The sequence below is a fragment of the Trachurus japonicus genome, chromosome 6, assembly GCF_045865225.1.
Source record: "Trachurus japonicus isolate A0001 chromosome 6, Traja_1.0".
NCBI classification, from domain to species: Eukaryota; Metazoa; Chordata; class Actinopteri; order Carangiformes; family Carangidae; genus Trachurus; species Trachurus japonicus.
The window spans coordinates 16,213,575-16,226,461 of NC_140912.1; the positions used below are offsets into that span (position 1 = coordinate 16,213,575).

General features: G+C 41.9%; 2 protein-coding genes across 2 annotated transcripts; one reads left to right on the forward strand and one right to left on the reverse strand.

Moving 5' to 3' along the window:
• Window positions 1–688: 688 nt before the first annotated feature.
• dnaja2b (DnaJ heat shock protein family (Hsp40) member A2b) lies at window positions 689–6,791 on the forward strand. The gene is made up of 9 exons (XM_085779353.1): window positions 689–800; window positions 2,046–2,105; window positions 2,520–2,746; window positions 2,846–2,926; window positions 3,093–3,226; window positions 3,352–3,548; window positions 3,660–3,804; window positions 4,806–4,933; window positions 5,036–6,791. The coding sequence occupies exons 1-9, from the start codon at window positions 723–725 to the stop codon at window positions 5,222–5,224; spliced, it is 1,239 nt and encodes a 412-aa protein (XP_085635479.1). The 5' UTR covers window positions 689–722; the 3' UTR covers window positions 5,225–6,791.
• Window positions 6,792–6,866: 75 nt separating this feature from the next.
• On the reverse strand, window positions 6,867–12,500 carry LOC146985910 (uncharacterized). Its single transcript, XM_085779355.1, has 19 exons — window positions 12,418–12,500; window positions 12,202–12,345; window positions 12,024–12,116; window positions 11,730–11,915; window positions 11,561–11,640; window positions 10,963–11,138; window positions 10,706–10,844; window positions 10,287–10,394; window positions 9,991–10,110; window positions 9,757–9,862; window positions 9,442–9,565; window positions 9,101–9,354; window positions 8,725–9,001; window positions 8,202–8,641; window positions 7,830–8,120; window positions 7,593–7,730; window positions 7,390–7,494; window positions 7,220–7,311; window positions 6,867–7,131 (listed from the first exon to the last, which is right to left on the reverse strand). Exons 1-19 carry the CDS (start codon window positions 12,424–12,426, stop codon window positions 7,026–7,028), a joined length of 2,988 nt encoding a protein of 995 aa, XP_085635481.1. The 5' UTR covers window positions 12,427–12,500; the 3' UTR covers window positions 6,867–7,025.
• Window positions 12,501–12,887: the final 387 nt, after the last annotated feature.

Genomic DNA, 12,887 nt, shown 5'->3' on the forward strand with positions numbered 1-12,887 from the left:
AGAAAAGAAAAAAAAGAAAGAACAACTCATACAAAAGGGGAAGTCTGAGTGTCACACACTGCAGAGCACCTCTCTTTTAGGGTGGCCCCAACTCCCTATCACACACCATGCTGTTCACCTAACACATGCATTTTCTGATAATTAAAAAACAAGTAGCCCACTGTTGTGTGTATTAGTTTAGTTTTAAGAGTGTACACAACTTGCAACATATTTGATCCACAATTGGAAGTTTGAAGAGACCAGACACAGGCAACACACTTCATTGTTTTATGATACTTTTCACATTATTGTACAAATTATTTTTATGTTGAATGTCTGAAGTATGCCAATTTGACAAGCCCTTAGGTGTTTTTTTGTGTTTTGGTTTCTCCTGCACATTCGTGTATGTTTTTTTTGTTCATCGTGCTGTTTTATTATTTTTGTGCTAATAAATCAATCAATCAATCAAATCAAATCAAAACGTATTATTTTGTTCAACACTCACGACAAACATTTAAATGATACATTTAACGTACATAATCTAAAGCACTGTAACGGTTTCTGAAAAAAACGTGGATGTTGTTTTTTGGCATCTGCCTCTGAGTGAGTGTAAGTGTGTTTGTGTGTGTTTGTGTGTGTAGTATCTGGCAACCCTGGACAGCCCCAATCGGTGAATCTTGCGTCGGGCTCCTCGCTCAGCTGAACCTCCGCAGAAGGTCTCTCTGTGGTGGCCGGTTAGCATCATGGCGAACGTTGTGGATACCAAGCTATACGACATCCTCGGAGTTTCACCATCGGCCTCCGAAAATGAACTCAAAAAGGTACTCTGAAATCAAACAGGACATTTATCAGATTAAGACTTTTAAAAAAAGGTCACCACCAGAGAAATGTGGCCTCGGAAAACAAGCTAGTGAACGTTGCTCAGCAGCATCTTGCGAGTTTACTAGCTTAGCCAGCTAGCTAAGCTAGGTAACTGTAAAGTACATCGTGCCTCGTTGTTGTTGTTCTTCCCCTTTCCCCCAAAAAAAGATTGTAGCTACACGTTTGTGGAGGTGATTTACTGACAGAATCTGAAATTTTCGTGGTTTCTACCCAAGTTAATTCGGAATGGTAGAGTTTATCAGGCCAAAAAAATCAAGAAATAACCCGCTAACCACGAGTGTGATAGCTTACCGGCTACTAGGTGATGCATTCCAGCAATTAGCCGATACCAAGTCGGGCAGTGATGAAACAAGGAATGTTACCTTTACAGCTCACCTAGATAAGTATGCCATGAAAGATAATCTAAAGGCGTAACAGAAGAGTTATTGTTACATTTGGCGATGCTATACTTACATGGCGTGAGATGTATCTAGAGTTCACTTTTATGGGTGAACTCAGTAGCTAACGTTGATGTTAGTCGTCGTGGAGCTACTGTAGTTAGCAACATGCTCATCGCTATATACGCCAAACTCAATTCAAATATCAGGAGAGTCACGAATTTTTCACAGTCCCCAGCACTGCGCAAATCTCCAAGTATGACTCAAGACATTTTATTCTACATATGTTTGTAAGCGCTTGTGGAACTGGGTGTACTATATTGTACAACTTGGAAACAATCAAATAACCCGGTTGTTTGAGGCTGAATTTCACCTATTTCAGGATAAACACACGAGATCCCAGTTATTCTCCTGATCCAAATGTAGCATCCAGGGAGGTAACCACTAATAGCGACAGTGACTCATTTTCATAACAATCTGTAATGTCAATATTGTAAGAGGACTTTGAATTTACCAGAGGTTTAAAACATTTCTGCATCTAATGTAGGACAGCGAAAAGATAACAGATTTTCGGGCGGGCGGGCGGTTTGTTGATGTCTTCACTACACTTGAGTGACTGATGTCAAAAGCAGCGATGCTCTTCTGGTGTCCTGATGTTTTTGACAGCAGGCCCACGGGTCAAGCCCTCCTCTAGTAAGCACACTTAATAGGGTTAGTGATTTGTTCGCAGAGCGATTTGACACATTTGGCAACTGAGCACGGTGCCTTCACCCAGCATTGTTCACATGTATTTTTGGTTTATTACAGGCTTACCGCAAACTGGCCAAAGAATATCATCCTGACAAGAACCCTGATGCTGGAGACAAGGTATGATGCACCAAACCATGTCATGATCAACAGTATCAGGACCAACAGCAACAACAGTTGAATTCCTCAACAGTTGGGCCCAAGAAATGATGCAAATTTAGCCTGTCATATTCACACGGGCCAACTCTTTGAGGATAAACATCTGAGGTGTACTTTGTACAGATCAGACTACATCACATGAAATGGTTTTTCCCTTGAGGAAAGTATCAGTGCATCAGTTTTTGATTTGTACTGCTCTGACTTATTCCCTCAGATGTTGCAAATGTAGCTAACACAGGAGAGTAGACTATCTTTTATATTCTGTTTAGCTCTGTAAAATAGAGTTATCAAAAACAATTGTCCCTTATTTGTGATGTACTGATTTTTTTTTTTAAATGTCAAGCTGTCTAATTATTTTTTCAAATCATTTTTCAGTTTAAAGAGATCAGTTTTGCATATGAGGTACTGACAAACCCAGAAAAGAAGGAGCTTTATGATCGCTATGGAGAACAAGGACTACGGGAGGGTGGAGGTGGCGGGCCTGGCATGGATGATATCTTCTCTCACATTTTTGGCGGTGGACTGTTCGGGTTCATGGGGGGGCAAGGTAGAGGACGCAACGGAGGCAGGAGGAGAGGAGAAGACATGGTGCACCCTCTGAAGTAAGTGTTTTTACTGTGATACCGTTTGGGTACTTTAATTTAATGGCTGGTTGAAATATGATGTTGTAATGAGCACATCCCATAATTGTTTTGTTACAGAGTTTCTCTTGAAGACCTCTACAATGGCAAAACCACCAAGCTGCAGCTTAGTAAGAACGTGCTTTGTGGCGCCTGTAATGGGTGAGTCAGCTTTTAATGTTACAGGGTTACGATTAAATTAGCATATTGATGTGAAGTTTTAAACTGCCAGACTGATGTTGGTTTAAATTGCTGTCATTTTGTTGTGCACAGATGAAAAAAAAGAATCCTGTTATTAATCCCGAGACTTTACTGTTTGCCTTTTCAGTCAGGGGGGTAAGGCAGGAGCCGTGCAGAAGTGCGTGGCATGTAGAGGAAGGGGTATGAGAATCATGATTAGACAGCTGGCCCCTGGGATGGTCCAACAGATGCAGTCGGTCTGCACAGACTGCAATGGAGAGGGTAATATGTTCATAACACCCACATACTGACCCACATACTGGGAAAAAATCCTGAAAAATGCACAATTGTGAGCAAAACAGCTCTGTGGAATTGTCCAATGTCTGTCTGTCTTTGCACTTACGTAGGTGAAGTCATAAATGAGAAGGACCGCTGCAGAAAGTGTGAGGGCCATAAGGTGTGTAAGGAGACTAAACTTCTGGAGGTGCATGTGGACAAAGGCATGAGGCACGGACAGAAGATCACATTCTCTGGGGAAGCTGATCAAGCACCAGGTGTTGAACCAGGTGATATAGTTCTGGTGCTGCAAGAGAAAGAACATGAGGTACCCAACCCTTGTGCCCTCTTTATGAAACAAATATTCTGGTTTCTAGTAGTGGTAAAGATGTATTGTCATTATTTCTAATGGTAGAGTAACAATTTCAATCTACATCAGGAATTCCGCCGTGATGGCAGTGACCTTCACATGGTCCAACGTATTGGCCTGGTTGAAGCTCTGTGTGGCTTCCAGATGACTGTCGCACACCTGGATGGACGTCAGTTGCTTGTCAAGTACCCACCTGGCAAGGTCATAGAGCCAGGTAAACATGTCTTCCAAACAGCATCAATTGATTTTATCTCTTTCACAACAGCCTTTTTTTTGTTTTCTTTACTCATTTTAGTGAACAAAATGTTATTGCCCTTGAATATTACATTAAAAGTATTTTGTGAAGTTTTTTTTTTTTTTTTTTAAATCAGTCCACACCAACACTAATATGATGTTTTCAATTTTAAACATGGCACAACAGTAGAACATTTATATGCATAACTCAGTGCTGTGAGTAATGAACATCAAGCCTTAACCCAGATTTACTTTTATGGTTTATAAAACTACAATTTCAAATTCTAAATGTGTTTGTAATATGTCATTAACTTTATACACAGATGTCTTCAATCATTTTTAATAGTAGATGTAAGGTTTAATTATCATTGCATTTAAAGCAGAAGTAAGTGGAATATTTGTGTTAATATAAGTCTTAAATAGTTATATCTTCCGACAGCAATCACTTACATGGAGTGTTTGGTCTGAAACACGGGTCTGTCAGTCACTCTGCTCTGCTGTAAGCCGAGGAGGAAACTTCTTGTATACTTCCTTGTATCCTACAAGCTTTATCCAATGAGGAGAGAGAACGGCATGAAGGGCTGTGTGTGCAGCCAAGGGATGCGCGTGAATGTGGTGACGTAGGGACGAGGACCAATAGATCCATGACGAGGGTGGGGACTGCTAACTCCATCGGCTGACAAGAAGTTAGCCAAAACGACCGGATCGCTTACTTCTGCTTTAACTTGAAAATATAATGCTAATTTGATTATCTAGTGGGTACATAGAAAACAAATCCCATATAAAAGGAGTTTAAATAATTTTTGCACCATAAGATGCTTAAAGCAATGTGGTGTACATATTTGTAGCTGATAGCTTATGTTACAATTTATAATGTACAGGTTACAAAGGTTGAAGTGCACACTGAAGCCAAGGTTTTGTATTTTGACATAAGATTCTTATGTCATGAATTTAAACCTTTTTGCTGTATGTGTGTGGCAGGTTGTATTCGAATGGTGAAAGGAGAGGGAATGCCTCAACACAGAAATCCATTTGAAAAGGGAGACCTTTACGTCAAGTTCGATGTCCAGTTCCCTGAAAACAACTGGATTAGCCCCGAAAAACTGAATGTAAGTTGCGACTTTTAAAGATCTTGATTTTTCACAATTTTAACCCCAGTAAGTTTAAGTGATTATGTTTTTGTCTTGTACCTTTTTCATTCATTCTTATAGGAACTTGAGTGCTTGCTGCCTGGTCGTGCTGAGAATCCAGTTATCGCAGCTGATGCGGAGGAAGTTGACCTGACAGATTTTGACAGGAGTCAAGGGTCAGGAGGTGGAGCCAGGAGAGAGGCCTACAATGATAGTTCTGATGAGGAAGGAGGTCATCATGGCCCAGGGGTGCAGTGTGCACACCAATAGAAAGACTCATACATAAATACATGCACATACATTAAAGCATAAATACATGAACATCCCTTGAGTCTCATTGCTAACACCATTCAAGACCTGATGCGCATACATGCAGAATTTCTCTCCTTTCATGAATCCCATGAAAAAGAGATGTACACATACACACACACACATATACACACATATACCCACCCTCCTCAGTTCCATGGTGCCCATAAGTCAGAGAGATGCTGGACATGTGATGGCCATTTTTGTGTTTATGGACAGTAGTGCTCATCAAAGCCTCCAGCAAGATGGGGGTCTCATTCTTAGAGGTTCATTGAATGAACTTGACTTGAACCTCCCTGTTTTCATCCTAGGCTTTTACCTTTCACTGTGGGAAACACCAGTCTAGTGTAAAAAATGCAAATATTGTTGACTCTCTTGTATAAGGTGTAGTTTAGTCTCTCACACACAAGCGCATGCTGCTTCTTGCTGAAGATCTTGCACATGTAGATCCAGGGTTTGGACACCATAGAGAAATCTGACACACCACACATGTTTAAATTTCAGTGTGTCACTGCTATCAAAGTGCCCTGCTGTCCCAAGAGCCAACTTGATTACAGCCCAAAAAGTGTGTCCTCCGCACAGCTCGCAGAGAACCGCACACATAATCCACCTCATCCCCTGACTTGAACTGTCATATTTTGAAAATGGGGCTCTGTGGTTCTGTTCAGTCCCCAGCTGTCACACTGCTAGAATATTAAAGCCTTGAGTATAGCTCCTGTCAGCCAGGCGCCATTGTTTTATTAGATTGGAAATTTAGCTTCTTTTTCTTTTTTTTTTTGTCTTTGTTGGTTTGAATGTTAGCGTGTTCGAGACAACAGTACTTGAACCTAACTGTACTCTTCGCTTGAGTTGAGGACAGACTTGTGTAGTTTGTATGTGTGTGTAACACAGTGGCTCAGTGTGTGGGAGCCGCTATGGAATGTTCTGGATTATTAGTGATAGATATATCCTGCTTTGTGTTTGACTGCAGTGTGAGTGGATTCAATATATAGGGTCAATTAAAGAGGAAAAAAACTGAATGTTTATTTGCTGAGAATCTCTCCCATGTAGACAGTCTTTCCCTCTACTCACCAGAACCAAGAGATCCTCCTTTCACACCGGAAAACCACTGGGCCCGCACCAAACCCTCTGTATTATACATCTCCCCCCCCATCGTAGAGTTGGTAATCAAACCTATGCCCTTTGACATGTTACAATATTCCCATCCCCACATACCTGTAAATAAATACAGCCCCAGTCCATAGGTGCAGTCAAAGTCTACAGCAGTGTCTTTCCTGTAGTCACATTGTTTCTTATGGCCAATATAGTATAAATGTTATGTTCACATGAAGAGGAGGCGAAGGAACCTCTGTAGACTAACATGCACCTCTGCGACTCATTGTGTACGTAATTTAGGCCACCGGGGAATAATGTGAGCACAACTGAAGGGGTTCATTGATTTAAAAAAAAAGAGAAAAAAAAGACGTTACTGTTGATGCTTATGTTTGTCAAGATGATAATTAAACTGTATATTAAACAGTCACTACAAGTTTGTTGATATTGTCTCATTTCATATACATAATCCGCATACTCTGATATATATTTTTGTTTTATATGGCCACAACAAGGAAACAACATATACAGCTGTACTTTTGAACACATAAGGCTATTATCTGAGAAAACAAAGGGGCTTAAAAGATTTTAAATAATCAGTGAACTATAATTCTGTGGTATTTTTGGACAGGGTGAACCATTTGAAGAGTAACTGAGAAGGAAATCCTTTTCAGCTGGACACATGAACTGAATCAGCTGTAGCATCTCGCTCTCCTTCCTCTGTTTCTCTGTGGAGGGTTACGGGACCCAGGAGTTCCTTAAATACTGCAGTATTTCTAAAGGATAAGGAAAGGGAACAGAGAAGGTCATGATTAATGTTAAATTGGTGTTTTTTTTTATCTAATTGAAATGACTGTTGCTTACCTGTCTCGTTTGGATTGCATGACATAAGAGCGCTCTCTTCTCAGCTGTTCCAAACGCTCTCTGACAACAGTTTTCTGCTGGTTCTTGTCCTCCTTAAACACAATAATATTGCTGACAAGATAGTACTCACCCGATAATAACACACGCACAAACAAACTCAATATGTTTACCTGTGGTAGATCCTGTGTGAGATGCTTCAACCTGTCTGTATGTTTCAGCCCAAGCAGGTCCTCCTCTCCTTTTCTGTTCTGTACGATGGACAGACGTTCCTGAACCTGAGAGGCAAAACACCGTCAGTGACACAAAACCTCTGCTTGTCATTCACAGTGACCTGAACCTCCGTCAATTGTCTCTCTGTCCACGCTTCTCTCACTCTCAGCAGTTGTCTCTCTCTGTCTCTCTGCTGCCTCTGCTCCACCTTCCTTTGCATGTCCACCAGGTTGCGCATCGTTCGCTCTCTCTCCAACGCTGAGACTGGTTCTAGTGCTCGCTCTGACTTTTTAAAATCTGACTTTAAAACAGAAAAAAAGGAGCTGAATTAATCTAAAAAAAAAAAAAAAGAATCATGTGGTGATGGTCTTATGTATTTGTAATTTGATAGCAGACTCACGTGTGAACTATATCTCTGGCCTGCAGCATTAGTGGGTTCAGGTCTTCTCAGGTCCCACAGCTCTGACTCTGTCACACTGGGACATATTTCCACCTCAAGCTCATCTCCGCCAACCTGAGCCGTCTCATCAGTCAGTCTGGAGCAGATGTCATCAGCATGTGGCTCAGTCTCAGGGTCAGTGAAGAGATGTGGCAGGGTCTGTATCAGCAACGCGTGGGTTGCTAGGTCACATTCAGACTCAGCTTTGTCCCTCTGTGACGGATCAATGGCTGTCCTCTCCTCCAAGGCCAGCTAATGAGAATATAGATGGAGTAAAACCAAGTGCATGACATAAGTTATACAGCGCTTTTTCTCGGTCTCTTATAAACTCACCTGTTCTCCTGTGCTGCACTGCTTCTCTGCGGCCTGTGCGTCATGGCGACCCATGTACCCAGGCTGGATCAAAGTGGGTTTCAACTCCTCATCATCGTGGCTTTCTCCAGAAGTCCTCTCACACTGTGTGTATTCAACTGTGCTGCTTATGTCACTGGGCTGGACTTGGGTGCTCAGACTGTCTTCACTGTCCTGGCTCTGTCCTGTGCCTCCACGTGCAGTCTCTGTGTCATAGTCAGTGTCATCCTCTGGTGGTTTGCTCCAAGCAAGAGTTATCAAAGAGCCTTGTTTCTCATAACTCTGTTGGCTCTTTGTTGCACTGCCCTCTTCTTCCTCCAGGGGTCCTCCTTCTGCAGTGAGGCCCTGATGAGTTTTACTTGTCCCATCATAGGCACACAAGATCTCCAGGTAGGGCATCTCCTCCATGACACTTCCACAACCTGGATATTGAAATATATAATGTAAATTGAAGTCATCGCTGTGAAAGTGTTGTTATCCACGTTTGGGCTTATGTTTGCAATACCTGCACAGACGTCTTGTTTGTCAGTCACACCAGCAACTTGTTCTCCATATCCTTTGTCCATCTCTCTGTCTGAAACATCTCCACACACCCCAGCACTGATGTTCTGGGCCTCAACTGCTCCACTGCTGCAGGACTGAGCTTTCTTTTGCTCCTTACTTCTGTTTTCAATCGAGGTAAGAGGGATGTCTGAGGCCAGAAGTTGGAGTAGGTTGGTGTAGCGTTGCGCTTGAAGTTCATATTCAAACTCATCTCGCAGAACTTGGAGATGCTGTACACTCTAACAGACGACAATGTGTTATCAATTGTTCTTTATGAAAAAACAAACAAAGAGCATGCATCAATTTTTGGATTCCATGCTGTGGTTGTCCTGACTCACCTTGTTCATCAATAGTGGAGGTATTGTAGAAGCCTGGAGCTCCTGGAGCTCCATAAAATGAGTCAGAAGGAGCACAGCACACTCTTCCAGTTGATTTTGGGACCACACTGTCAGTTTACTGCCTGTGTGGGACTGGGGCTGAGAGTTAATTCCCTCCAAGGGAGTCTGAGTGTCATTTTGTGTCTGCAGGCTGGCATGGATTTGTTTCAACCTTTTTATACAGCCGTTCCTTAAAAGAGTCTCCTTATCACTATCTGCATGAGAAATGGGGAAGAATAAATACAGACGTGGGCTCACAAATGAAAAACAGCAGAACCACAAGAAAACATGAATTCATTTACCCTCTTTTTGAGCCCCTTTGCAACTCAGCGTCTCTTGCAAATCTTCCAGGGAGACCCCATGTACCAACTTGACCAGGTACTTCCTCTCCTGTTCCTGAGTTAGCACCAGCAACTGCAGCACCGCCTGTTGGAAGAGAGACACATTTTTTGTCCTGCTGCTAATAATCCTTCTGTTCTGTCTGCTTAAAAGCCTGCTTATCGGAAAAAAAATAATTTATACACATGTACCTCAATGAAGAATACCTTATGACACGATGTACGGCATATTTCAAAATTCCTGATTCATTATCTGCACTACTGTATAATGTTCAGTACCTGCTGTGGTGAGAATGAAATACAATCTTCATTTTGTGGCTCTTCCTCCTCATTATGCAGCCACAGAGCAGCTTGCTCTGCTTGGGATGGACAGCTGACATGTGGCCTGGACAGAAACACGAGGGCCAGACAGCATACAGCAGACAGTGAGCATTGCAATCAGGAATAAGGCTGATCTGATGACAGTGAATACATTTCAGTTTTCAGAGCTGAATTGTTCAAGTGTTGACACACCATGTATCCCATGACTGCCTTGCGGCAAGAAAAGCGCTGTAGGGCAGTTTCTCTCTCTGAGCTCTGAGAGTTGCCATCCTGATGTACAGACACAACAATCTCAGGCTTTCCCCATCCAGCCTGAAAGGTCACATGAATTCATTAATGCAATAAACTGTTCCAGGGCCAGTATCACCTTTCATTAGATGAGAACCATTGCACAATAGGGGAAAAAAGACTAACATCAGCTAGATTTAAGAAACACAACACAGTATGGTGGATATGTGTTTGATATGTTGTGTGTGTAAAGTATTTACCCCTCTCCCAGGACTGTCAGTGTGTCCCTTTCTTGTTGACGACATGTGTGTATCTCCAACAGGAGTGAAGCCGCAGACCAGGACTGTTCCTTTGACCCAGGGCAGCTCCTGAAAGATGCACCCACACAGGCCCTGTTTCTGTTGTACTGTTGTTTAATGTTTACTATGGAAATATTGCATTGGAGGTTGTACTGTTTACTTTTTGATTTTGAGTACAAAATGTGCATTTTTATGCACAACTGAGCTTGTATAGAGAACTGAGCTAAACATATAATTTGTTTAGAGATCAAGAACTATTGCTGTACCTTTTCTTCAGTTTAAGAACATATCCTATGTTTGTGCTTATGAAAATTATTTCACATATTTAACTTTCATTTCACTTTAAACTTACAGTTATGACCTCGGTGCATGTGTGTTACCTGTATATCCTAAATGCTCCTGGCAGCTCAGCCAAACAGAGCATGTCATCTGACTCCAAAGCCTCCTCTGCAAGGTCCTCCAACTCCTCCTCCTCCTTGTATCGTTGCCATGGCAGCAAGGATTCCCAGACATACAGAGCTGTGGGATCAAGAAGAAGAAGAAGAAGAAGTTATTTTTACAATGCCAAGTTTTACTTAAAGTTACGAGATTGTTCTACATCATATTGCGTTGCCAGTTGAGAGTATTTCTTCCTTACTGTGGTGCTCCTGGAGCATCTCTGTATAAAGCAGGTGGGTTATAACATCATACTTCACTTCCACCAAGAGCAGGACGTCGGACAGGGAGACACAGCCCCAGGCCTGACCCTGGACCCTTATGCCTCGGCACTGCTGGGGAGAGGGTAGTATGCTCTGCACCCCCTCTGACGCCAGTCTAAGCGGTAAACACAAACACTCATCAGCATCATAACTGAAATATACAAGCACTTCAGTGTATGATGGTTGGCTTGTAACATTACATAAAGTCAAGTTCTAAATAACAGAGGAATTGACACATTTTCCTCAAATAAATTTAATTTTCTTTTTTACATTAGCAGTAAAATACTAACGCGTTTGATGGTATGGTACAATCTGAAACCAAATGAGTGAGTCTAATAATGGCATATACTAATATCTTCAGTGATGCATCATATTTTGAACAGATTTACTCACTTAGTAATAGTAAACAGAATGCAATGGCATAAGAAAGAGTATATTCCTCTGGCCTGTGGCACTGTGGAAGCTTTGGCAAAGGGAAATGTAGGTCTGTGTGGCTCAGAATTGAGCAACTTTTCAGCTTAATCAAAACACGCTCACCTGATCCAGCAATGCCTGGCTGCTCTCTTAAGCCTCTTCACACTCCTAGGCAGCTCATTCCCCCCCAGCGGTCTCTTTGTCTTAGTGCAAAAAGTGAAAAAATAATGGTGACCAGAGCTTCTGCCACCATGCAGGAGAAAAGATGCTATACTGCAAAATGCATAGCTACCCGTGAGCTCTCTGCAGCAACTGAGTATAAGGCCTCTGTATCTCTGTAGTAAGCCTTTTTGAAGGAATTCAGGTCGGTGCTTTGGTACAGGCAGTTCATCACCTGAGGATTTATGATAACTGGCTCATCCATCACATAAGGACTGTTGAGATTTCCAACATTTAGCAGCTGGAGGTCCCAGTATAGCTGAAAGTGACAGAATATAAACCCTTAGTCATGACAAAATAACACTGGCTACTGTGTTTCTCTGATATTATACAGTATAAGGTTCAGAAAAAGATCATTTAATAGCACCTTTTCCGTCTTTTCCCTCTCCCTTTCCATTTCTAAGAGAACGTCAAAAACGTTTTCACCAACACAGGACCAGCTGTTGTCACCTCCTGCAACCTGAAACAGACAGAGTTGCATAAGACTGACCCATTATGATCACACAGCTATACAGTGATGATAGCATCCTGTCTCAAGTGGTTACCTTCTTCATAGCTCTATGTGCTTCCTCAGCGCTGGAGGGACTGTGAAACACTTTGCGGAAGAGGAGACTCACATCCTCAGATGTAAACTCTGCGCCGACAGACATACCCAGAGACTGGTACAGACCACCCACACAGCCCTGAAACTGAAACCACAAGTTGTAGTTTACACAGATATGGAAAACGAATGTTGTTTTCATAGCAAATCAGCATCTTACCTGCTCCATGTTTTCGCCACCGTGGTGTGATAAATTATACAGGAGATTACTATGGTTACAGCAGTGCTCTGGACAACAGCTGAATCAGGTTACCAAGCAACAAAAGTGACAGTGTATGTCAAAGAGAGTGAGAGTGAAATGTGATGCGACCATGTGACACATTACACGACATTACACAATTATTCTCTGTAACACTGAACGAACCAGTGAAAGCTGGTGGATCCCAGCCCATTAACTGTTGATTCTGAGTAATTTCCTGACAATTTCCTGCTGGAAAGAACGAGATAATTGACACAAATTATGAGGAAAACAGAGCCATGTTGGAGATAGTTTTATTCCATTCAAATATCTTATTTATTCATGTAAAGTTTACTGCCCATATAGGTTCAATTATAATCATATATTGTATACATTATAGATACTAATCAAAGGCTATGTCTACATTATTTTACATACCGGTATATCAAAAT